The sequence below is a fragment of the Stigmatopora argus genome, chromosome 3, assembly GCF_051989625.1.
Source record: "Stigmatopora argus isolate UIUO_Sarg chromosome 3, RoL_Sarg_1.0, whole genome shotgun sequence".
Taxonomy (NCBI): Eukaryota; Metazoa; Chordata; class Actinopteri; order Syngnathiformes; family Syngnathidae; genus Stigmatopora; species Stigmatopora argus.
Window position 1 is genome coordinate 21,310,887 of NC_135389.1, and position 27,813 is coordinate 21,338,699.

Here is a 27,813-nt window from a genome sequence, read left to right on the forward strand (position 1 = left end):
GAGGGATTACTAAACAGTAATCCCTCGAATATCACGGTTATTTTTTTTTACCTAGGTCTCACATTTTTATGAACTTTAATTTTTTTTCAAACCGTCTGCACAAGCGCCGCCGCATCCGTTCCTCCCTTTTATTGACGGCGCCATCAAACCGGCGTGATACGTCACCACCAACGTAGCAAAACAAAGCGCTTTCAAGCTAGCCCGAGTGAGGCCGGTGACAAACTGGCTGGAAAGTCAAACACAGGGTAACCGGAGCGCTACGTTTTACGACGCCACTCTTTGATGCTGAGTGTAGCCGCTGAAAGGTGTCCATTTTCAAGCTGCAGTCATCAAGTGCATTTCTATTCCAAAGAGAGCAAATAGGTCAAAATGCTCCTTTTAAAACAGGACTTGAAAGGCTGCCAAACTTCCCCACCGTTGAATAAATGCGACAGAAGTCGCTTTTGAACAACAGGTGAGGCCAAATATTGCCCACCCGGAATTTATCAAAACAAACACCGGCTCGCCTCGACTTCTGAGAGCCAAATCATCAACATTTTCCAGTTAGGCTCCGCCCACACTCCATTTGAAGATGATTTTAATCCAGAAAATGGACATGAACTCACAAGGAAATTCTATATTTGTGCCATATTTGTCTATCTGTCGATGCTAACAGGATAATTCCTCCCATCAGCTGTTAGGCTCTTTAACAAAACAAATGGCTGAGTGTTAAGACCTACCATATGCATGCATGTACATCTATGTGTATTTATGTATATATGTGCTTATATATGTGTGTATGTATGTATATATATTGTGTATGCACACATATGTGTAAATGTATGTATATATATATTTCAGCAACACGCTTATTTATTCATGTATTTATTTATTAACTTACTTATTACCGATCTATTTATGTCTACAATGTCTTTTTCTCTGTCTGTATTCTCACCCTCTTGCTACTGTGACAACGAAATTTCCCGAATACGGGATGAATAAAGTTATCCAATCCAATTGTTGTCATTTCTGGACTATAAGACGCACATACTGTTTTTTCTCGCATATTAGCCGCCACCACGTATAAGCCGCATGTTTAAAACCGTCTTAAAATTGTTGAATTTTACAATTTTTCTAGTATAAGACGCCCCCTGATTCACAATTTTCACCTCCATATTCATGGTTTTTAATAGGAGTACAAAAAATTGAGTTTTTCACGTGTTATGCAAGATGTGTTTTTTTTCTTGAATTTCATTCATAGACATCAAAATTTATTTTGTTAAGCATTTTATTTGTTTATCTTTTCTCTATTTCGAAATAAATTACCGTTTCGGCCATATTTTCTTGCGTTATGGCGTTTCGTGCATATCAAGTCTAATTTATGCGCATATAAGCCGTACCCTCGATTCAGTCATCATTTTTTTGGCGACATATACGCCGTATATACAATAAAATACGATAACTATAAGCCTCAGCCTCAATATAAATACGCAAACGGTAGAATGTCGCTCATCCAATCATGTGATTACGTCATTTTCAGATGTAAAATCGAGCGGATTTTTAGAATGAATTTATTTATTTCCAATGCATCGGATCGGCAGAACGTCCAAATCGGAAATTCAGACTGACGGGCAAAAAAAAAATGTTCGGGATTGTATAAAATGGACAGTAAAACTGAAATCCAACTCTGGTTCCTCTGTACGCTCTCTCGGAATTCGCGGTGGTTTTCATCTTCTCGCTGGCTGTCCAAAACTAAGACAGGATCACATTGTGGGGGGAAAGGTTTAGTGTTCCTCATTTGAGGGGGATTTGACTTTAGAACATAAATGGGGAGCGGAACAGCTTTTCCCTTGCTCTTAATTATGATGATGATGATGGTTTCGGGATGGAATTGGAACATTTTTAAACAGAGGTGTACGTATTCCATGATTTCATATGCTCGCTAAAGAATTCCATAACATACGCTGACAATTTGTCGCGAGGCGACAAATCCCGGAAAAAAGCAAAGCTGTTGATGGCAGGTGTTTTGTGTTTGTTATTTTTGTGTGTGTGTTTGTGTGTGTATGTTTTTTTTTCCACAGTGTGTATTACCGACGAGGGAATTCTTCACTCATGTCTGTGGTCTCCCACGGCGACCGAGTGGGACGCTAAAAAAATGCTGCCAAATGCGGGTGCGTAGCCTTCCTGTCTACTCGACCAGAGAGTGGCATCTCTCCAGGGATTGGACTGAAATTCCCAATCAACAACCATAAACATACCTTCATACGCCTGTCAATCAAAACCAAGGAGTTTCATCATTTAGCAAAGTTGACTCACGCTACTAGCATAAATGATACATGCTAATATCGCCTTCCAAGTACTTCCATGCATGTAAAAATTAAGAGATAGCTCAAAAAGCTTCTCTCAGTTTTAGTCTCAGTCCTACTTCTTTGTGACTTAATCACAAGTGTTCAAATAATTTAATTTTACATCCTATTGAGAGATTTTCTCCTAAATGTTGACAGCTTTTCCAAAAGAAAAAGCGACAAACATAAACTACTGCTATCAACACATCCTCTGAACACAAATATTGTTCAAACTGGCAAACTATAATGAGAGAAAATGTTATTTATTGTACATGACAGTCTTCAAAAGTAAGGAAAAGATCGTTTTTGGTTGGCTAGACTCAACCAGGAAGTGAAAGATAGGAGGTAAGGAAAAGAACGTTTTTTGGTTGGCTAGACTGAACCAGGAAGTAAGGAAAAGAACGTTTGTGGTTGGCTAGACTGAACCAGGAAGTAAGGAAAAGAACGTTTTTGGTTGGCTAGACTGAACCAGAAAGTGAGAGACAGGAAGTAAGGGAAAGAACGTTTGTGGTTGGTTAGACTGAACCAGGAAGTGTAAGATAGGAAATAAGGAAAATAACGTTTTTGGTTGGCTAGACTGTCCCAGGAAGTGAAAGATAGGAAGTAAGGAAAAGAACGTTTTTTGTTGGCTAGACAGAACCAGGAAGTGAAAGCCAGGAAGTAAGGGAAATAACGTTTTTGGTTGGCTAGACAGAACCAGGAAGTGAAAGATAGGAAGTAAAGAAAAGAAAGTTTTTGGTTGGCTAGACTGAACCAGAAAGTAAGGAAAAGAACGTTTTTGGTTGGCTGGACTGAACCAGGAAGTATCGATAGAACGTTTTGGGTTGGCTAGACTGAACCAGGAAGTGAAAGATAGGAAATAAGGAAAATAACGTTTTTGGTTGGCTAGACTAAACCAGGAAGTGAAAGACAGGAAGTAAGAAGCAAACATGGGGAAAGGAAGTAAATGTGACGCACCTGTAGAGGAAGAAAAAAGAAATCCAAGAATGTTTGGATTGAAGGAAAACAGAAGGGAGAAAAGTGAAAGATAAAACACAGCCTACAATAATTCATGTTGGATATTTAATAGTCCCTGGAAGGCTAATTTATGATCCATGTTTTAGAAATTCCATCATTATTTTCTTGGACCTGCTCTTGGATATGTTGACTGCCTGGATTGCATTTGAACAAAATAAGTAGTAAGTACTAACACACACACGCACAGAGCCACAAATTTAAACTATTTTGCCTTATTTTTTCCCCCGGTTGGCAGCCATTTTGTGTCATAAGACTTTATATAAACAACCCATTGGCCTCAACTTGACAATTGCCAGCTAATCCATCATTGGCTGCCATTTGTTTGCTCCACTATTACTTGAGCTATCTTATTGATTTAAAGAAAATGAAGTGTTGTTTGACCTTTAATTAAATATACGACACCTGGCAAAATGTTTGGGATGAGAAGCTTTCTGGCTGTTTTTTTTTAAAATGGAATCTATTCGTGACAAACCACATGGGCGGAAATGCAAAGCCAAGAAAAGTCTATCCAGACGGCTGCACTGGAACTCAGCATCCACAAAAGCATGATTCAGCGGATGTTTAGCAGCGAGTCAGCCATACGAAGAGCGACTTCAGGTTGTGGAGCATCGTCATTTTCCATAGTCTTCATAAAATTGAAACATAATCTAAAGAATGAATAATTGGGGAAATAGAAACCGTATAATGACGTCTGGGACAACCTAAATGGATGCCCCTTCCACAGTAAAGTAATCCATCCATCAAAATGTCATCCAACTACAGCGAAAGTACGCCAAAAGCTTCTTGTAAACACTTTTGAAGCTGGCTCTAGAATGCTAGTGATTCAAGAACGGAATGCAAAAAGCTTCCAGTAAGGACTCTGAAGTTCTAGAATACTAACGATTCAAGAACCGAATGCAAAAAGCTTCTAATAAAGACTCGAAAGCTAGCTCTACAATGCTAATGATCAAGAATTGAACAAGAAGAGCTTCTAGTAAAGACTTTGAGGCCTCTAGAAGGCTAACGATCCAAAAACCGAACGCAAAAAGCTTCTACTAAAGACTTTGAAGCCTCTAGAAGACTAACAATCCAAAAACCGAACACGCAAAGCTTCTAATAAAGCCTTGGAAGCCGACTCTAGAATGCTAACGATCCAAAATCCAAACGCAAAAAGCTCTAATAAAGACTTTGAAGTCTCTAGAAGGCTAATGATCCAAAAACCGAACATGCAAAGATTGTAGTAACGACTTGAAAACCGACTCTAGAATGCTAACGATCCAAAAACCAAACGCAAAAAGCTTCTATTAAAGACTTCGATGCCTCTAGAAGGCTAACGGTCCAAGAACCAAACACGCAAAGCTTCTAGTAACCGACTCTAGAATGCTAACGATCCAAAATCCAAATGCAAAAAGCTTCAAGTAATGACTTGAAAACCGACTCTAGAATGCTAACGATCCAAAAACCAAACGCGAAAAGCTTCTAGTAAAGACTTCAAAGCCTCTAGAAGGCTAACGGTCCAAGAACCAAACATGCAAAGCTTCTAGTAACCGACTCTAGAATGCTAACGATCCAAAATCCAAACGCAAAAAGCTTCAACTAAAGACTTTAAACCGACTCTAGAATGCTAACGATCCAAGAACCAAACGCTCAAAGCTCCCGGTCAAATTGCGGCCGTAAGCTTAACGAAAATCCATCCGCAAAGATGTCCTACTCGAACTACTAAAAGCAGACGCGCCTGATGTTTTTCCTCAAGTCAACATGTAGCGGTGGAAAGCATGCAAATTTGGGACTGGTGTCCAAGGCGCACAGGAGCACCGGCGAAACACAAAGCAGCACGTTCACAACAAAGACAAAGTGATTCTAAACAGAACCAGGAGCCTAAACGCAATAGCCGGCCGCAACATCGTGGCTACAAAGCCAGATGACATATACTGTAAAACAAAAACAATGCAGCCGTTTTGATTTTCCTTCATAAATGTCTGTTTCACATCTTTTTCTGAGCTGGTAACGAATCGGAGCAACTAACTGAACCCAATTAAAAACAGATGTGTCCGACGAGTAGGCTTCCAACGCCACTATAAACTGTCCCCCCTTCTGAAATATCATTTTTTAAACGTACATTTCAGCCATTTTTAGCCAGGGCCTAGCTCAAGGGTGTCAGACTCGGGTTGGTTCGCGGTGCCGCTTTAACGTCAACTTGATTTCACATGGGCCGGAGCATTTTAGATATAATATTTAGATTTTTTTTTTAATAAATGGATTGAAGAACTGGATTAAAAGCCCTGAATATTCAGTTTTTTATAGATCTAAACAATGTTTATTTTAGCTTTTTTTAAAATATATTTTTAGATTTTACAAAATGATTTTTGAACTAAAAACATGGAAAAAATTGATTAAAGAATTACAATTATTGATTTAAAAGGGGGAAAATCAGGAAATATAATATACTACAACTATACTCTTCATTTGAATTTGATCCTAAAACAGAAAGTCGCCACTCATGATTGACTTTCCCGGGCCACACAAAATGATGCGGCGGGCCAGATTTGGCCCCCGGGCCGCCACTTTGACACATGTGGCCTATCTGAAAGTTGTCAAAGTCACGGCCCGGGGGCCAAATCTGGCCCACCGCATCATCTTGTGCGGCCCAAAAACTCAATCACGATTCCCGACTTTCTGTTTTATGATCAACTTCAAATGACGATTATAGATGTATAGGGAATATTTCTTTTTTTTCGCCTTTTTTAATCAATAGCACTTCTTAAAATCTGTTTTACATTTATAACAAACTGAATATTTAGGGATTTTGATCCAGTTCTTTTAATCCAATTTGATTTCATCTCATTTTCTGAACCGCTTTATTCTCACTAGGGTCGCGGCGATGCTGGAGCCTATCCCAGCTGACTCTGGGCCAGAATCGGTGGCCAGCCAATCGCACGGCACGAGACAAACAAACAACCAATCATACCTAGGGGAAATTTAGAATGTCCAATCAGCCTACCATGCCTGTCTTTGGAATGTGGGAAAAAAACGGAGTACCCGGAGAAAACCCACGCATGCCAACATGCAAACTCCACACAGGTGGACCGACCTGGATTTGAACCCAGAACTCCCACTGTCAGACCGACGCACTAACCACTCATACACCGAACCGCCCCCAATTTTAAAAATCTAAATATATCTAAAATAATTCCTCTTTCCCCATTTATTTTCCCTCTAAATAAACAGATTTTTAAAAACGCAATATTTACTCTCATACCTTTTTAAATGAAAATCAAAAAGTTTAAACCTATTAGATTTAATATTCGCCTTCTTTTCTGATTTAAAAAAAATAAACAAAAAATTTAAATCCACTACAAGAGAATATTTTCTATTAAGAGGCTCAAAGAGAATATTTGTACTCATTTTAATCTCCAAAAATGATCTCTCTGCTGTCAATTTATTAATCAATTAATTTTGGCGACCTCATTGGAAAACAGCGCCCCCCTTGGATGAATACGAAACTACAACGTGGCCCTCCCGCGACAAAAACCGAGTCTGACACCCCTGAGCCGGGCCGGCTAGCGGCGCTAGCGCGGTCTCGCGTCGCTAGCGTGTGAAGTTCCGTTGAGCGCGGCCAGCCAACGAAAACGGTTATACAATAGCGCGTCTAAGAGTGCGTCGTGCCTTGCTGCTTTTTGACTTCTGGACCGTGTGATGTGTGAGTGAGGGCGGCTCGGGTTTGGCGTCGGAAGAGCTACATTTCATTGCAGTCCCACCGAGGGAGCGGTCGGTACCACCGCACGTTTTGAACGGTACGCCTCGGAGCGAGACAATGGGATGGATGGCTCCAGACGTGATGGAAAGGCTGAGGTTTCAATAGCGTGACCGCGGGATCGCAAAGCTCTCAATTCAAACGCTAATGTCGTCCGTCACGTACGCGCTCCAGTCCAAACATCGGCTCCACCGACGGAGAAACATTTGTAAAAGATATTAGAAACGTCAATAAAAAATCATTCCTTTGTCCGTCCCTGTCTACGGAATACTTTGGGAATTAACCGGTCGCCGCCGTTGGGCGATGATGGATATCGGATACATTTGCTCGTTGGTGTGTTTTGGTGGTTTCGGTGTTAGCAATGGGAATTTGCCACGCGGATGTTGGCAGTTTTAAGGTTGAAATCGGAGATAAGAAAATTCGATTAACCGTGTGCATGCGAACAAGAGACGAAAAATTTACACTGTAAAAGTCAAAGAATGCATTAAAAAAATCCAAATTATTTTTTTTAAATATAATTCCATACATGTTAACTTTGTGTTTTTTCCCCGTATTTTATGTGTTTTGTGATCATTTCAAATTGTGGGCGCTGTATAACAATTTTTGTATGTGATTTTTTTTAAGTATGTTTTTTTTGGTACAAAAACGATCTCGTTTTGGCCATTTTGGCTCTAATTCGGATCGTCTCGGTCACTGGTAGCAGACAAAAACGTCATCGTCGATTGCTAATGTTATCATGCTTTAAGCATGATTGGATTGGATAGCTTTATTCATCCCGTATTCGGGAAATTTCATTGTGGCAGTAGCATGAGGGTAATTAGACCGAACAACTTCCCGTACAAAAGTTGTCCAAAATTTGAAATGATCACAAAACGCATAAAATAGCCCCGGATGAATTTGAGTGTGTTTTAACAATAAGAGAAACATGAAAGAAGGCAAAGATATGAAAAGAAGCAAAGAGCCACCACATTCATTTTAGCCGGGAGCCGCATGAGGCTCGAGAGCCACGTGTTCGCCACCCTGGCATATACGGCCAATTTTGGTAGATTTTGACAGTCCCTCAAAAAAAAAAGGGAGTTCGGTGCTATTATACTACAGATAAAGACACAAATTTTTAAAAAATAACATAAAAAATTGGTGATGCATTTTCTTTTTGGGTTGCCAGATTGACACATACTGTGTCATCAATTTTAATGTAGTTTCTCCTCCAAGCCACCGTGGTTTATCTGTCACTATGGCAACTAATAGGTTAAAAACAATATCGGGATCGCACGCGTGTCTTTTTATAATCCAACCAACCAACAAGCCAAGCAAAAACCAGCAAATGAAGAACCACTCAATCATTTCCAGCCTCAATTGAGAAGCCACGCGACCCCCCCCAAAAAAAAAATGGCAGCCATTTTTCAAGAAAAACCAGACTGACCTACACGCAGCTCCTGACCGAAAACCGTCCTCTCGCCCAACGCCGAGCAGTTCCAGCGTCCGTAGCGGAACTGATATTGACACTCATTGATGCCCATCTGGGCGCCCTCGCCCACGACAATGATGGCGTCCGGGCGGCTCTGGCAGATGGCCCGCTGACGAGGTGCCAGCCCGGGAATCTTGTTGCAGATGATGTTGGCGCCCAGAGCCACCACGGAGGACAGGGCCCTGCCAAAAAAAAAAAAGGGAGAAACCAGAAGAAAAAAAAAAAACATTAGACAAAATATACCACGTGGATGCGCACCCGCATTGCGAAAGAGACGTTTGGAAGGTCCTTGCATACCCTCACAAAGTTGTCCGCAATGTGATTCATTTCAACCGCTGATGGATGCACCTTCCATCGTGAAGTGAAAGTTTTGAAACGCCGTTTTTTTTCATTGGCTGGCCGCAAATCCCGAGAATAAACTTTTCTTCCTGCCGACTATTGCCTTACTGATTTTATCTTGTGTTTTTTTTTTTTAAACATCAACCCGACCGAGAGTCGAGATGGAAATTAGCTTTGGGCTATAATCTTACGTATACATCTCTAAATCTTACACGTTGTTTGATTATTTTTTTTTAAATTTCATAAGGTGGCGCGGTGGATTGAGTGGTTAGTTCGACAGCCTCGCAGCTCTGGGGTTCTGGGTTCAAATCCAGGTCGGTGGTGGTTCACCTATGTGGAGTTTGCATGTTCGCCCCGGGCCTGCGTGGGTTTTATCCGGGTACTCCGGTTTCCTCCCACATGCCAAAGAGGCTGATTGGACATTCTAAATTGTCGGTGTCCTTGTGCCCTGTGATTGGCTGGCCACTAATTCAGGGTGTCCCTGCCTCTGGGATAGGCTCCAGCACCCCAGGCGACCCTAGTGAGGATAAAGTGGTTCAGAAAATGAATTAATATTGTAAAATTATAGAGCATGGGTATCCCGTTATTTTTTTTAGGATGATTGTTAGAATATGCGGAAAAAAACTGAAGCAAAGTCGGTGAAAAAATCTCCTTGGCAGCCGTTATAATGGGAGACGTAATACCTGTTTTTGTCCGCCAGAGGGCGCATGAGAGTTCATTCTAGTGGCAGGTGCTCACTTAGAAAAAAGAACTCAAGAAGAATGGAATCAATTGTTTGGTGAATCTGATGATGATGAATCAGACTTTGAAAAATGTTAAATATTATGATGATAAATTAGACTTTAAAATTTGCATTGAGAATTAGACTTTAAAATTTGTCATGAGAATTAGACTTTAAAATTTGCATTGAGAATTAGACTTTAAAATTTGTCATGAGAATTAGACTTTAAAATTTGTCACAAGAATTAGACTTTAAAATTTGCGTTGAGAATTACACTTTAAAATTTGTAATGAGAATTAGACTTTAAAATTTGGAATGAGAATTTGACTTTAAAATTTGTCATGAGAATTAGACTTGAAAATTTTTCATAAAAATTAGACTTAAAAATTTGTAATGAAAATTAGACTTAAAAAATTGTAATGAAAATTACACTTTAAAATTTGTAATGAAAATTACACTTTAAAATGTGTCATGAAAATTACACTAAAATTTGTCATGAGAATTAGACTTTAAAATTTGTCATGAGAAATACACTTTAAAATGTGTAATGAGAATTAGACTAGATTTAAAATTGTAAATTCCGATTGAGAATTGTTTTAATATTAGTAGTAGTTTGTTTGACCAGGTTTCCATACCATATGTTGTGAATAAATGTTTTGTCATAGCCACGTGTTTAGCATTTGCCAGTTAGCAGTACCACTGGTGCAATCCTTTGTTTAAGCTGAGTAAAAGTGGATTTAAAAAAAATATATACCAATTTTTAGTCACAAATTATGGGCGCCCGTTATACACGTGTGCGCGTTATACTCGAATAAATACGGTAATCATAGTAACGGCCTCCTAGCTTAACAGAAACAAAGTCAACTGCATCCCATTTTTTTGGGCAACCATAGCCATTCAGAATGAGAACATATCATACATATATCCTAAAAACTGTCGGTTCATGTGAACATATGCTCCAACTTAAAACTCACTCAAAAGATGGCTGACGAATATCCGTGGAAACCTCCAAAAACACCCCAGAAACCTCCCGAAGAACCCCCCCAGGAGAACATTTCTTCTGCCAGGCGCGAAATGATGATGCAGGCCTCGATTTGATCGCCAATCATCATTAAAAAAAACTCGAAAAGTAAATCATTCCGTATGGGTCGCATTATCAAAACACTTCATCTCAAGGTGACTAAACGCCGTTTACGAGACGACCACCAAACACGTGCTCGCCGCCAAAACCATTAGCGCCCTGCAAAAAAAAGTGGGCCGGCCTTGCGAGCGTGTTAAGACATCGCAAATTAGCGTTCTTTCCCAACAGACGTTGAAACTAAACGAAAGTCGACCGCGGCCGTTAGCGTAGCGACGTCGCCGCTAAACGACACGGCGCGCTCTCCTCGTTAAAAATTAAAACGTCGTAAAATCGGAATGAAAAAAAAAAGGTCCCAATTTGCACGACGGAACCACCGGCGAAGTCCTCGTAAAAAAAGAAAATGAGTCATTCTGGTTCACCTCGGCGCCCCCTGGCTGACCCCGGCGTCACCCTTGGCAGTATACGCGGTTGCCAGGGGCAACGGCGACGTCCCTCCCATAGAAAGCAGTCTTATTGTGTGGGCTCCCACTTTCTGACACGCCAAAACGTCCCCTTCGCTTGAATGCCGTCGCAAAGACGACGGCGGTGAATGGAACTCGGTCGCGGCGACCGTTTGCGCCGTCGGCGACCGGTCAATGGCGATGAATGGCCTTTTTCGGACACGTTTTCATGCACGTCAGGAAAAATTAGTGGCTAAATATCTTTGATTGACTGGTGAAAATTGCGATGGGATTGTTGTTCTGAACTTGTATTTTAGTTTAGTTATTTTAGATTAGATTAGAATTTTATTTCATCCTGTATTAGGGAAATTTCTTGGGTTTTTTTACTTTTGACTATTATTTGGTATTAGTATTTGATTGAGAAAATCAACTCAGAAAAAAAAATCAACTTTGCAAGTCAAAGCAATAGATCACATGTGTCAAAGTGGCGGCCCGGGGGCCAAATCTGGCCCGCCGCATCATTTTGTGTGGCCCGGGAAAGTAAATCATGAGTGCCAAATTTCAGTTTTAGGATCAAATTCAAATAAAGAGTAGAGATGTATATTGCATTTCCTGATTTTTTTTCCCCCTTTTAAATCAATAATTGTCATTTTTTAATCAATTTTTCTGTGTTTTTAGTTCAAAAATCATTTTGTAAAATCTAAAAATATATTTTTTTAAAAGCTAAAATAAACATTGTTTTAGAAAACGGATTGTTTTAGGATCAAATTAAAATGAAGAGTATAGATGTATATTAAATTTCCTGATTTCCCCCCTTTTAAATCAATAATTGTCATTTTTTAATCCATTTTTTTCTGTGTTTTTAGTTCAAAAATCATTTTGTAAAATCTAAAATTATATTTAAAAAAAGCTAAAATAAACATTGTTTTAGATCAATAAAAAACTGAATATTCAGGGTTTATAATCCAGTTCTTTTAATCCATTTATAAAAATAAATCTAAATATTCTATCTAAAATGGTCCGGCCCACGTGAAATTGAGTTGACGTTAACGCGGCCCGTGAACCAACCCGAGTCTGACACCCTTGCAATAGATGGTAAAACAATACAAATAATAAAATAAACTGAGCCGCTAGGGGGTCTAATCTGGCCTGCGGGGATGCCTTGCATGACTTTGCAGCCGTTCATGCTGTACATGATTAGAATTAAATGCTCTTGATTTTTTTCTAACAGGTGCTGTAAAACTAGAATTTTGTAGGTTCTGCAATTTGCCCAACTTTTTATCCGTGGTCATTTTCACTCAAAACTTGGCCGTCAATGGCAACCAATGAGTTATAAGGGAACCTTTAAATTGATTCAAAATCAAAGGAAGTCACCTGGAAATTGCCCAAAAAATAAGTAGAAAGCAACCAACAGACAGGAGGTAGCCCGGAAGTTGACCCAAAGTCAATAAAAAGTGTCCTGTAAGTACCGTAAAATGACAAGAAGTGACATAAAATTGACTCTGTGCCTACAACTGACCGCACTGACCGCAATAGAGGGCCAATTCACTTCAACTGGCTGTGGATGATCAACGTTTAGTGCCATTGAGTTCAAATTTTAAGGCCAAAAATCAAGTGGTCCGGTCCACTTGCAATCTCGTTGGCATGAAAGCGAAATGATTTTCTCTTACTTAGAAAAAAAGCTCAAATAATCTATAAAAAAAATTGAATATTCAGGCCTTTTAATCCAGTTCCTTTAATACATTTATTTAAAAAAATCTAAATATTATATCTAAAATGCTCCGGCCCACATAAAATCGACTTGACGTTAATGCGGCCCGCGAACCAACCCGAGTCTGACACCCTTGCTGTAAAGTTATCCAAATAACTATCTCTGCAAAAGCCTAATTTTTGATCAAGAGCGGATGGGAACTCCGCATCCGTTGTGTGTGACTCAGAGTGGAAACCCGCGTTCCGCTGACATGTTCGCCAACGTGACCTGACAGCCATAACCCAAAAAAAAAAAAAACCCAACAATTTGGTCCATATGAGCGAGCGGCTCTTACATCACTGTGTCGTGTGGCCTTAAGACAAAAGTGGGCGGCCGACGTCACCACGCCCGTCATTGCGCCGCTACCTTCTGCGGCGTCACATGGAACGTTGTGTGAGCCGCACTGACACCGCTTCAGCTCGCAGGCATGAATCTTACAGAGGAATGCACTCCAAAAAAAAAAATCATGTCTGGGACACATTTGAACTAGATGGAGGACTCCTTCCATAACCGCCCCCCCCCCCCCCCCTCCTCCCCTTAGAGCAGGAAATGTTTCATTTTAGGGCTGAATGGGATGCTCTCGCTCCACTTGCAATGGACAGATGCATGCACTTGTCAAAATTATCCCAGCGTAAAAAAACAAAACAAAAAAAATGGACTTTTTTGGTGACGTGATTGGGATGAATCTGTTTTTTTGGGCCATTTTGTCATCTGATTTTCCCGCATAAACTTGCGATATGAGTATCAAATTAATTCTCTTTATGATAAGCAGAATGGTTGCAAATGTTGAAAAACGGTTAAATTTAAACCCAAATGTGTCCCAAATTCTGTATTGCAGGACTAAGTGTGTTTCATGCTAACGTAAACCAGAAATGCTAACAATTAGCAATGACAGGTGCATCTTAAATGAGGGATATTTGAACATGCTGTCGATTATTATTATTAGACCACTCCTCCCGCATGCATTTTTAATTCTATATTAATACACACGCTGCTATTGAAGGCAATGGACGTCCAATTCATTTGAACTGCGAGGGCTGGCATCTCGGAAGGAGTTAAAAGGACTAATCTTGCCGTATCACATGAGTCACTCTTATTATGTATTTGTGAAATGAGTTTGTCTTCATTTGTATTTGCCGAAATGTATGACAACGCCCTCTGGTGGCCCGAAGAGGATTAACAGAAGGAGCAGCCCAATGTATTGAACTGCAGCATTAAATCAGATATTAATGCAAAAACTCTTCCTTTATTACAATTAATTTTATGTCAATATATTTTCATTTTTAAGAACGATATTAAAAAGGGCTTTCTTTGGTCAAAAACTGTTTTCATTGTTGTTGACTTTATTGATATTTATATTTGGGAAGATCATTCAAGCTACAGTATTCATGCAGCATCTTTTATTATAGTAAAATGTATCTCAACTTGGATATTTATAGCTATTAAAAAACAGCTGCAAAAAATACAGCACAAAATTTGTACGCCAGGGAAACGTCACATATTGTAATTTGGAAATATAGCATAATATAAGCAAGCTAATACGTGCTAAATTTGGCCATGTTTTTGTCACTGATGTTTAGAAGGAAACTCATCCACCTGTTATTATAAAGCTTAATCAACAAGCAACAGCATGCAATTCAATTTTCTATTTCTTATTATTTTTACAGGTGATGCATTCAGGGTCCCAATGGCTGATGGTTCATCACATTTTCAAGGCAACATCTCAAAACTCCACCACCAAAACGCACCAAGATTTCCATTTTTCCGCTTCGTCATGACTCCAAAGGTACAGTCAACGTTCTATTTACTAACACCGCCACAAAAATGTGTGTTATTTTAACAAAGCCAAAATCCCGCGCGCTAAAACGACCTCACGTGATTGTCTTTAGCTGACAAACGATAGGCATCTTATCTTAGCTGACACAATTCGATAAAAAAAACATGTTCCTCTCTCTCCAGTCATGTTTCTGCCAGATAGCCATCTCAATCTCAAAACGTCCGTTTAACTACATCGTGTCATCTCTGCGCACGCGGAAATTCCGCCAACCAGTTTTCGGGGTGACGATGCCTACCGCGTGAGCTCCATTTTTTGGGGTCAAAGGTGAACTCAACCAAGCATGTCATTACAATTCCCCTTTAGAAACGTCAATAATCTCCAAATGCCTTAAAAAAATGTAAAAAAGGTAGTGCCCATCCCACACTAGTAAATAATCAAATTTTACCCTCCTAGATTCAAACCCGAACCTAAAAACTGCAAACCAGACGGGCTAACCCCCCCTTTTTTTTTTCTTTACTCCGACGGGAAACTTGCATAATCCAAACAAACAACGCGTTTACGACTTTAATGTGCGCGCCATGACTCGGGCTGCGTGTGCGCGGTGAGCGGAACCCACTTTTAACTTGGAAACCCCCCCCAAGAAAAACCACACATCTATTTTAGCAGCAGGTTTGGGGTCTCCGGGCAGCTGAGGAAGCGAAAGAATGGCTTAGTAATTACTTTGGAAAGCCGGATTCTGCAGGGATGGGGTTTAATTAAAAGCCAACGGGGGTATTAGGGTGTCAATCAAGTGATGAATGGACTCAGGCGGATGATGAGGTCATAAGATAACACTAATAAACCACACACACACACATGGACACACATACACACACTTGATTTTTTTGACGGTGGTTCATTCGTGCTTGAACATCTCTGCCACTGTGTGGCCAAAATGAAGCCGGCATGCAGAAGTTTGTTTAAAAAAAAACGAGTTGGATGGAGTGTGTTCGGGTTCGAGCCCAGGATGTGAGAAGCGAGAACAAGGATAGGGGCAACTTTGCCCGAGAGAGCTGATTGGACGCCCACTTACAGGTAGCTGCCGCTGGTGAGGATGAGGAAGATCTGCGGGTAGTAGACTGACAGCAGAACACTGCGCGACGAGAACACGATCATGATGACATGGAGGAACGAAAGCGCCTGAACGCCTCAGACGGATGAGCGAGACAGAAAAGGCACTTTCAAAGAAACCCCCCCGTTAAAAAAAAATCGGGAGAAAAAAAATCCTCTTCTCCTTTTTTTATAATTCCCAGATTTCGCTTTTTAAAAAAAAAAATGAAAAAAATTATATAGCTCCGGCTGTCACGCCGCTCCGAGCTGCCGTGGCCGAATATGCGCGGCCGGGGTGGGCTTTGACATTTCTCCGCGGCAGCGGCGGCGGCGGTGGTGGTGGTGATGCGTTCAGGGACCTCGCATGGCAGAAAAGTGCCTGTGCGCGCTCGGCGCCGCAGTCGCGGATGCCATTGGGCGGCCGGTGACGACTGCAGTCCGCCCACTTTGCCACGGCGGGACAATAGGAAGCGGCGGGGTGGGAGGGGAGTGGGAGTGAGGGGGTGAGGAGGGGGGAGTTAGGAGGGGGTGACACTGATCCGAGGTTTCATTCATCATCACCGCGCTTCTCCCTCCCAAACATCAACAAACACCGTCATCGCAGCTTCCCTGCTCTCAAAAATCAAGGGTGGGGGGGAGCAGTACATTTTTTTTCTTTTGGGGAGGGGGGCTTGGATGAGTCAGTCGGCATCCACAAGTTGGTGTTATGTGCAAGCTTTCAGCTGGAATACGACAAATATTCCCGGTTTGAAAATAGCACAAAGTTGCATTATTCTGTTCAGTAAATCAGACTGGAAAGAAGCACTGTATTAGGGGTGGGGAAAATGTGGGTTGTGGGCCTGAGGTGGTGCATGTTGGTTTCAAATTTGGCCACTTGTGTAATATTAAGAGTTTCTGACATTCTTTTTTACTGTTTTTCCTGATTTGAATGCAGGTTTTGTGGGAAATAATCACATTATAAATGCAATTTTACTTTTACCATTCACGTGTTTTCAATATATGATTAAATATAATTTTTAATGATTTTTTTAACTATCTAAAAAAATCTAGACGATTACGCTATTTATTATTGTTTATAATTGACATTTTAGGAAAACATGAGAACAAAATTGAATTTAACTAACAATAGTTGCTTTGATTCCAATTTTATTCTCATTGAATCAGTTAGATTCTTAGTAAGCATTTTTTAAAGTGTGTATTGGCAGACATGAGCACGTAAACATCACTATTTCAGTAATCATCAAAAATTCAGTATAAAATTCACATTATTCCGGCGCCAGTCAATAAAAAATCTCAACTTCTTCAATTTAAAAAAAAAATCATAAAAAAAGAAGAAAATTCCACCGTTAACATGTTTTACGGTTTCGATGAGTTTCAATTCATAAAATATTTGACTTACATCACTCTTAATTTGATTGGATTGTTAAAAAAAATTCTAGTTTTCATCGCTCACTCTCTATTTTAATGCAATAGTAAAAAAAACTTCAGCTACAGGTTAACAATGTTTTGTCTTTTAAAAGAAATCCATAATTTCAACGCGTCATAGGAAAGAAATGAAACACGGCTTTTAAGCATAAATGTTTCCACCCCCCCTTGCATGTATATTTCCGGCCAATCCCATTTCCTCGAGTATGAATTTTGCCAACGATGAACTTGCTTTAGGAAGCGAAAATGAAATAGTCGGGCAGATTTGTGAGTGTGCGCGTGATTGTGTGGCTACGGGTCCATCCGTCAACACCTGCAGGCTTCAGTCGTCGTAAATGAAGAGGGTACAATGAAAGATTTAGTGAGAGTAAAGGGATGGAAGGAATGAGCCTTGGTAAACATAGTAAACGTACCACACACACACACACACTTGTATTAGAAATACACTGTCATATGATATGAGCATCCGTCCATCTTAACGTACGTTTTACGCTCCACTCCAATCCCAAATTAGATATATTTATCCAATCTGGCTAGACCAACACAAGTAGACACACCTGAACACAACAACAATTGGAGAATGCACGTCCTAATGAGAAATTGTACAGAGTACACGCTTATAATATGTTTATCAATCTACATATTATTGCAATGCGCACATTTTGTAGTGCTAAAGTGTATTTTTACTCAGAATTGACTGTTTCGTGAGACTGATTGGTGGATCGTATCACCCATGAAATTTCAGTTATTAATTAATCTGGTATGATTGTAAAGAATTTAATAGTTTACGATGAAAAAGGGATATATTTGAATGCGTACATATATACATATGTATATATATATGTGTATCTGTACATATATGTATGTGTATGTGTATGTGTATATATGTATATATTTGTGTGTATATATGTATATATTTGTGTGTATATATGTATGTGTATATATATTTATATGTATATATATATATATATATGTATACATGTAAAACGTGATTTTTTTTTTAAAAAGGAAAACATAAACGTAAAACCTCTGAACGGCACCTTAAATAAAAAAGGCACTTTGGGGGAAGAATTGAAAAATAGAAGCCCCCCCCCTCTAATTGAACGTCAGTATATATATATATATATGTATGTATATGTATATATGTGTATGTGTATATATAGTTAAATGTATGTGTGTGTGTATGTATATATATATATATATATATATATATATATATATATATATATATATATATATATATATATATATATATATATATATATAAAATCATGCTACAGTACGTGCACTTATAGAATTTCATATCATACTTGGATGAAGATATTATGCCAAAATTCCTACATTCATAGAAGCACATCCAATTTTTTCAATTACAAATCACCACCTTTTTGCAATTTTATTAATAGCAACATAAGTTATCCACCTTTTCCCTAGACCACGCCCCCTTTTCCCTCCAAATAGAATTTTTCCCCCCCATTCATTCATCATGTACACTTTACCATCCATTACGTTTTCTTCTTTAATTATGGCCATTTCATGGCCATAACGTGCATCCATCAACCCTATTATTATCACTTTGTTGTCAAATTTTCCCTCCACGCAAAGTGTCTTCTTGTGTGTTCTTTTAAAACCAACGCAGGCGTTGAGGGGAGTTAAAGCTAAACAGGTAAAAACTCAGTCTAGGCCAATGGAATGTGGAAATACAGCTCTGCCTTGGTGCTATTAAAGAAGAAGAAAAAAAAACCTATGCCTGTCTGCAGACAGCAACTAGAACGGCTGAAAATGACACTTCAAAAGCACCCCTCCAAGTCTACTATAACCCGCGTGCCTTTTTTTTTTTTTTAATCGTGCGCGCAATCGCGATATTTTCGGTCGTCGATCCACTCCCCTCCAATTCCAAACTCACCCGAGCCTGAGGTAGATGATGCCCAAACACAGGAACACGGGGTAGAGGCTCCAGCTTCGGAGGGGCTTGTGCATGGTCGTTGCCACTCCGTTTGTGGGCCATGCAATGGACGTACTGGATGCGGAACCCACCAAGCGACCCCCCTCCAGGACCCCCCCCAACTCCCCTCTCTCTCTCTCTCTCTCTTTCCTAAACTCTATTCAACTACCAACTATCCCTTCCACATGCACGCTCGGCGACTCTTTCCGGGGGCACCCAGCTCATGTGGACCCGTCCCCAGGGTGCAGTCCATGGTCCGATCCGGTCCGAAAAAGCCGCAGGTGCGATGAACTAAAATGAGCCCCCCCTACGCCCCCTAAAAAAAAACCACATAAAATGGACGTGTTTTTTCCCCAATTCCACCTGCTGGCCTGTCTTCTCGATTATTCCTTGTTCACCTTTCTTGAAATTACTCCATAGTGTCCCGCTGCCAAACAGGTAAGGAAAGCCTTCGGGGGAGAGGTTTACGCCTTCTTCTCCTCCTCTTCCTCCTCCTCCTCCTCCTCCTCCTCTTCACCTCCTCCCACTTCCACGCGTGGGTTTGCAGACGATAATGGGGCCGGGCTTCCCTTTCCACGCTCGCCTTGTTGCCACCAAACAAAGTGATGATGCGAAAATGATGCCTTTTTATATACTCACAAAGAGGGGAGGGGGGCTTTGATGGTCGCTTTTTTGCGGGTTTTTTGGGAGCTAAGGCGCAAGTGGAATGTGGTGGGTTAATAGTAATGACTAATGGTAATGAGAAGAACGCTGAACTGGCGTCAGATATGCGGGAGGGGTCGTTGAGGATGTGTCAGTCACGCTGATTGGTGAGAAATGGCGCACAAGGAGACGTAAATTCAATTTCGGGGGGATCGGGGGGTGTCTTGTTCCCATCGCCCGGGCTTGATTGTGGTTGGATTCTGAGCAGATGTGGACTAAGTTGGAGGGTGCAATGGGAACGTCACAAGAGTCCCCCTGCTGGCAATGCGTGGGAATTGCACGTCAGAGAAGCGCACCATGTGTTTGAATCATCCTGCTTTTAATGGAGGTTTACGTCTTGTTTAAGCCTAGAACGACTTTTCATTCACTGCCGGCCTCCAGTTTCAATAGATAGGATGTCTAACTATAGTCAAAAAACAATTAAAATAGTTCTAATTTAGTTTGTAAGAGCCTAGATCAGTTTTATAATAGTATTTACGTCTAGGGACAATACATTCTTGCATGTTTGTTTCATTCATTCATTGTTTGAACTGCTTATTCTCAATGGTCGTGGGGGTGCTGGAGCCTATCCCAGCTAACTAGAGGCACCAGGTGGGGGACACACTGAATTGGGGGTCAGCCAATCGCAAGGCACAAGGAGACAAAGGACAACCAATCATAGCTAGGGTTAGGCAATTTAGAGTGTTCAACCAGCTAGCCTAGCATGCATGTTTTTGTGATGTGGGAGGAAACTGGAGTACTTGGATAAAATCCATGCAAGCCCGGGGTGAACATGCAGTTAGGACCCAGCTGGAATTGAACCCTCGATCCCAGAATTGTGAGGCCGAGGCGCTCACCACAAGGAGACGGACAACCAATCATAGCTAGGGTTACGCAATTTAGAGTGCTCAACCAGCTAGCCTAGCATGCATGTTTTTGGGATGTGGGAGGAAACCCGAGTACCCAGAGAAAACCCACACACCCCAGGGAGAAAATGCAAACTCTACACCATGTGTCAAAGTGGCGGCCCGGGGGCTAAATCTGGCCCGCCGCATCATTTTGTGTGGCCCGGGAAAGTAAATCATGAGTGCCGACTTTCTGTTTTAAGATCAAATTGAAATGAAGAGTATTGATGTATATATATTAAATTTCCTGATTTTTCCCCCTTTTAAATCAATAATTGTAGTTTTTTAAATCCATTTTTCTGTGTTTTTCGTTCAAAAATCATTTTGTAAAATCTAAAATATATATTTTTAAAAAGCTCAAATAAACATTGTTTTAGATCTATAAAAAAAACGGAATATTCAGGGCTTTTAATCCACTTCTTTTAATCCATTTATAAAAAAATATCTAAATATTATATCTAAAATGGCCCGGCCCACGTGAAATCAAGTTGACATTAAAGCGGCCCGCGAACCAACCCGAGTCTGACACCCTTACTCTACACAGTGAGGACCCACCTGGGTTTGAACCCAGAACCCCAGAACAGCGAGACCGCCACTGGGCCGCCTTCTACCTCCGAAGCAATGATCGAAAATGCATTTATCAAGAAATCAGTTTACGTGGTCTATCATCGTCATAATAATTGCACTTTAAGGGAACTCAATCATTTTAAAGATGGTTCTTGTTCTAAATAGTTTGAACAACACTGTCATAGAGTAGTTTTGTGAAGACGAGCTTGGATTGACACCAAAGGATTTGGCGTCCGTCCCCGAGCGTTATTTGTCACTTGCTATTGGCAGCGCTGCCGACCGTCCTCACAAACACAAACATAAAGACGGTCACGCACGCCCAGCCGTCCCACCAACGGGACGCAAACGCACAAAGTCACAAATCAAAATGAGGAGCGAACACACACGGCGACACGCACACACACACACACACACACTCACACACACACACACACACACACATACACACACTTGTACTGTAGCACTTGGGTGGTACGCGGAGGATCCTGTGACATGCTGTTTATTTAATTTAAAAAAGCTGTGGCAGGACTGAAAGCATCTGGGTCAGGAAGGACGTATCGGTCCGAACGAGTCAGACGCCACATCGTAGCTGGCGTTTGACTCCGGCGCCCTTTTGAGCCTGGAATATCTGGAAGGAGGTCGCCGGCCCTCAGAATGATTTGGGTTGACGTATTTTTCGGACTATAAGGCGCAGCAGCCAAATAACGCACAATGAAAAGGGGAAAAAAAAGCATTCACGTTGCATTTTAGTGAGGGCAAAAAATATTTTTATTTGATCAGAAACTAAGAAGAAACATACTTTACAGTCAAAATTGTTAAATGGAGAACAACAGTCTAAATTAGCACCTGGTAATGTAACATTTTTTGGGATAAGTGTAACCTAAAAACGTAATAGGCTCAGCGGTCAAGTGGTTAGCGTGTTGGCCTCTCAGTTCTGGGGTCAAGGGTTCGATCCCAGGTGACTCTTCACTGTGTGGAGTTTGTATGTTCTCCCGGGCTTACGTGGGTTTTTTTCCAGGTACTCCGGTTTCCTCCCACATCAGAAAAACATGCGTGCTAGGCTAGCTGGTTGAACACTCTAAATTGCCTAACTCTAGCTATGATTGGTTGTCCGTCTCCTTGTGGTGAGCGCGTCGGCCTCACAATTCTGGGGTCGAGGGTTCGATTCCAGATGGGCGTGGGTTTTCTCCAGGTACTCCGGTTTTCTCCCACATCCCAAAAACATGCATGATAGGCTAGCTAGATGAACACTCTAAATGACTTAACCCTAGCTATGATTGTTTGTCCGTTTCCTTGTGGTGAGCGCGTCGGCCTCACAATTCTGGGGTCGAGGGTTCAATTCCAGATGGGCATGGGTTTTCTCCAGGTACTCCGGTTTTCTCCAACATCCCAAAAACATGCATGCTAGGCTAGTCAACTGTCAAATGTATCAAAGTCAACTGGGATAGGCTCCAACACCCCCCGCGAACCCTGTGAAGATAACCGGTGCAGAAAATGAATGAATGGATGTAAAAAAAAACAGGTTATCAGTGTTAAGAGAGGAAAAAATATATAATTCACACTCGACCAAGTATGTTAAAAAAATGCGACTTATAGTCCGTAAAATACAGTCCTGAACTCTGACCTGCTGTTTATTTTCCCGAAATGTACGTTTCACTATTTCACACTCCAACCAAAAGGCCAGCGATTATCGAGTGCCACAGAAAGATCCTCACGTCAACACGAAATTGAAATGTGTCAAATCAAGCATTTTCCGCATAATATTGTCGTTTCAGCTTTTTGCCCGGAGCAAATTGGAAGACGATTCAGCTCCCCGAAACTCGAAATAGAAGAAGCGCTATGGAAAATGGCCGGATGAATGTCGTTACATCAGATTCTGTATGATTTGGAACAGGGAATCTGGCGCGCTTTCCACCGTGGCGTGCGTAGGCAGGATGGCAATGGCGGAGAAATTTGCCCGAGAAAATGGCAGCCTGTTAACCAATGGACAGATGGCGGCGTGTCTGGGTCCAACCATTAGGTAACGGACTGTGGTTGTGGTTGGTTAATCCCAACGCTGAGTGCCAATTAAAAGTGGAGCGCCGCTATCGAACCCAAAATGTGTGATTCAGTGGTGCTTTGACTCACCCTTATTAAAAGGCATAATCATAACTCATCTTTAATCCATTTTAAGGAATAGAAATGACATTTTTTTGGGCCGTGTGAGAAAAACAAATTGAGAAGTAAATGTTATTTGAATGTGCTTTGCTGGATTAAATTGAAGAGGTTGTGGTTTGTGATTTAAACTTTAATCCCCAGAAAATCTTCATGTGGAGTTTTATTAGTTCATAGCCAGATGCTAGTTTTGTTAGCGGTGTAAGTGGGTTATTATCTGTATGTTAGAATTGAGCATTCATTTTTTTGTCTAGGTTCATGCTTTAGCTAGTTAGCATTCATCTATTCATTGTTTGATCCTCACAAGAGTCACATGGGTGCAGTTTTGTTAGCTAATAGCCAGATGCTAGTTTTGTTAGCGGTCCGAGTGGGTTATTAGCCGTATGTTAGAATTGAGCGTTCATTTTTTCTCGTCTAGGTTCATGCTTTAGCTAGTTAGCATTCATCTATTCATTTTTTTGATCCTCACAAGAGTCACATGGATGAAGTTTTGTTAGCTAATAGCCAGATGCTAGTTTTGTTAGCGGTACGAGTGGGTCATTATCCGTATGTTAGAATTGAGCGTTCATTTTTTTTCGTCTAGGTTCATGCTTTAGCTAGTTAGCATTCATCTATTCATTTTTTGATCCTCACAAGAGTCACATGGATGAAGTTTTGTTAGCTAATAGCCAGATCCTAGTTTTGTTAGCAGAATGAGTGCGGTTTCATCCGTATGTCACAATTGAGCGCTCACTCTTTTGTCACTGTTGATTCTTTGACATTCATCTCTTTATTGTTTGATCCCCACGAGGGTTGCGAGGGTGCTGGAGGCAAGGTACTCCCTGAATCAGGAGCCAGCCAATTCCAATTCATATTGAGACCAACAAACATGCATGCGACTGAACTCTTGATCTCAGAACTGTGAGGCTAATGTGCTAATCACGCCGCTAGCTAGTTAGCATGTCACACCTAATGCTTATGGCACAATTTGTATATTATTGTGAGCCCAAAAATGTATCATATTGGAGAACTTTAATTTAATTAAGTGTATTAAATCCTCAAACTTTTAATTAATAAATCGAACTTCAGCCTATAGCCTCGTGCCAAGATATAGTTCTTTTAATCCATTTATAATAAAAACAAATCTAAATATTATATCTAAAATGGTCCGGCCCACGTGAAATCAAGTTGACGTTAAAGCGGCCCACGAACCAACCTGAGTCTGACACCCTTGATTTAAATAGACCATGAAAAAAAAGCAACAAAAAAAAAGAAAATACATACATTATCAATACTAAATCACAACTCCAAATACAAGCCAAATACAGTTTTGCAAAAATAAATAAAAATAGCCAAGGAATTAGAATTAAAAAAAAAACATTCACAGTGATGGCATTGGAAAATTCATAAATATTGGGACAGTGCCAAGCTCATGACCAATCCTGATGCCCCAAAAATGGCCGATCAGATCTAGCGCCAATCCCATATGTAGTATTGCATCATAACATCACTACAGTCTTCCCTCGATTATTGCGATTTTACTTATCACAAATTCACTTCTTCACAATTTTTTTCTGCTATTAATTATTCACTTTTTATTTATTTTCAGTTCATAAAATTGTGAAAATCCACGCTGAAACTCGTCAACGGAAGCCACTCTTTCTACAAGGACACATCACTGAAGAAAATAAAGGTACCAGTTATAATAGGGGTGACCCTACTTCCCGATTTTTCAGTTATCGCGTCCATGTCTGCTCTAAATGAACCACGATAACCTCTAAATGATAATTTTTTTCCCCAAAAATCCCGACAACTACGGCCTATCTAAAGCTCTCCTCTGACTAATTCATTTGCCTAGCGTTGCTGAAAAAGAATTGCAACACAATTAGCCATTAACTTTCATCCCCTTTCAGGCCAAACTTTGCGGACACATCAAATGCATTGCTTTGACATTGAAGTTGACACACTTGTGAAAGGCCAACACGGAGCGTTGACTCAAGGCACGGCACCCCCTCATATTTGCACCTGACCACGAGCGAGCGCTCACCGACCCGCGGACACTTTGCGCAGACGCACAAACACACCCCGGCTCTGACCAGCTGGGAGTGTTTACCGTGCGAGTGGCGGCCACATTGTACGCCCTCGCACAAAGGGTGCTGTGCGCTGTCTGTGTTTGCACTGCGCCTACCTCAAACAGCTCGCATTTAGTAGTAATAGTAGTAGTCCTTGTAGTAGTAGTAATAGTAGTAGTCCTTGTAGTAGTAATAGTAGTAGTCCTTGTAGTAGTAGTAATAGTAGTAGTGCTTGTAGAAGTAGTAGTAGTAGTAATAGTAGTAGTCCTTGTAGTAGTAGTAGTAGTAATAGTAGTAGTCCTTGTAGTAGTAGTAGTAGTCCTTGTAGTAATAGTAGTAGTAGTAGTCCTTGTAGTAATAGTAGTAGTAGTAATAGTAGTAGTCCTTGTAGTAATAGTAGTAGTAGTAATAGTAGTAGTAGTCCTTGTAGTAATAGTAGTAGTAGTAGTAATAGTAGTAGTCCTTGTAGTAATAGTAGTAGTAGTAGTAGTAATAGTAGTAGTCCTTGTAGTAATAGTAGTAGTAGTAGTAGTAATAGTAGTACTTGTTGCAGTAGTAGTACTTGTTGCAGTAGTAGTCCTTGTAGTAATAGTAGTAGTAGTAGTAGTAATAGTAGTACTTGTTGCAGTAGTAGTACTTGTTGCAGTAGTAGTACCAGTAGTGGAACCAGTAGTGGAACCAGTAGTATATTAAACGGCAACTCAGCTTTTTGGGCAAGATTTGTATGGTGTTCATGGGGGCATCATTAGAGATACTGAAGTTCATTAAAATTCCAAGTCAGACTTTAGTCATTAGTTTTTACCTGAGCAGTAAGTAGTTTTAAGTCTGCAAAACATTGATGCACCCCGTCACGGCATAAAGTGTGCGTAGTGGATCGTACCTTCCCATTTGTGCGCCATTTAATATACCCCTGCTCTTTAATATACCCGGTATATTAACGCGGGTATATTAAACAGCAAAATACTATAATTAAAAAAAGAAGTATTTTTTCTCATACAAAAGTTGTTACACAGAGTACACAATTGGAAATAATAAAAAAAACATATAAAATACGGGAAAAAAATGATAAGTTGCCAGGTATGTGATAATGGACCGCAGATCAAGATTGCCATACCGCCATTCATATTCCGTTCTTGGCTTCCATTTTGCCAAATTCCAAAACGCAGCTGATGAGAGCAGGTCTGGAATACAATTTAAGATTTCCATCATTTTTAATATCTATATGCTCTGCCCGGAGAACGCCCCCGAGAGCTAAAACAAGCATTGGATTACACCAAAAACGCCGGCCCGCGTGTTAATACCATTTGACGGATCATCGTCTGAGCTAATTTCGGCCCGGGGTGAAAAATAGCGGCGAGGAATCAATCCCGTGACCGTTTTTGTTCGCGGCGAGACGTCGGCGACCGGGTGGCTGGCTTTTAAAACGTCGCACGGTTTGACACGGCTGAGAAACGTGGCGACCGGGGCCAAAACCTGCAAGGAAAACCGCAAGCTAACATGCAAAACATCCTTTGATAGACGAGAAAAACCATGAGCGGCGAGGAAAAACAGGAGGGATGGATTCAATATGCAGAGATATGAAGTGCCAAACGCTTTGGGAATATTTTCGGCATGAACGCCATCATCGGGGCTGATTTATTTCCAGGCTCGCTGGCTCGAAAATGGCCACCACAAATGAAGTTAACAATGGCGGAAACATTTTTTTAATTTTTTTTATTGTGAGGCTTCATTATTTTCGTCATGTGTGAACGCTGAGAAACAATGGTGTTTTAATCGACACGTGGTATGAACGATGACGACGGTCGGCATTTATGAAATATTTTTAGGGGTATGCGAGATGGATCCCGGGAGAGCCAAAATGGCGTATTTGTGGGATTTGTGCTTTTTCTGCTGCGCTAACAAAATGCAATGGCTAATGGGGAAGTCGTGTTAGCATGTGGATTTTTGGGTTGGCCTAGCTTGATGCTAACAAAATAGCAACAAATAGGATTAACATTACTACTGCATCTCACTTAATTATTTATACTTTTGAGTTTTCAAAATGGCTATTTTATGAGTTTGACTTGATATTTTAGTTGCTACATATCCATTTTTTTTCCTGACCTAAAAAAATTTGTTGTGATTCGTTGGAAAGTGGTTTGTGCATTGGGCTTGCAGACCTGTGGTCGTGGGTTCGATCCCCAGATGGGTCCTCAGTGTGGAGTTTGCTTTTTCTCCCCCGGGCTTGCGTGGTTTTCTCTGGGTAGTTCCTTCATATACAGTTTTTTTCCTGAACTAAAAAAAAAGTGGTGGTTCGTTGGAAAGTGGTTTGTGCATTCGGCTTGTGGGGTCGTGGGTTCGATCCCC

General features: G+C 40.7%; 1 protein-coding gene and 1 long non-coding RNA gene across 3 annotated transcripts in view; one reads left to right on the plus strand and one right to left on the minus strand.

Moving 5' to 3' along the window:
* wnt7bb (wingless-type MMTV integration site family, member 7Bb) overlaps nt 1–19,185 on the minus strand; it is a 35,517-nt gene extending 16,332 nt beyond the window's left edge. The window contains exons 1-2 of one of the 2 annotated variants that reach the window (XM_077596632.1): nt 19,071–19,185; nt 8,498–8,724 (exon numbers count right to left, since the gene is read on the minus strand). In XM_077596632.1, the coding sequence (XP_077452758.1) occupies nt 8,498–8,724; nt 19,071–19,144 (301 nt within the window). In that variant the 5' untranslated portion in view covers nt 19,145–19,185. Of the gene's footprint in view, nt 1–8,497; nt 8,725–15,722; nt 16,141–19,070 lie in introns of those variants that run through there. The other variant, XM_077596631.1, reaches the window with a different exon arrangement.
* On the plus strand, nt 3,158–16,207 carry LOC144071472 (uncharacterized). The gene is made up of 3 exons (XR_013299638.1): nt 3,158–3,502; nt 14,541–14,659; nt 15,725–16,207. It is a non-coding gene; the product is annotated as an uncharacterized LOC144071472 (long non-coding RNA).
* Nucleotides 19,186–27,813: the final 8,628 nt, after the last annotated feature.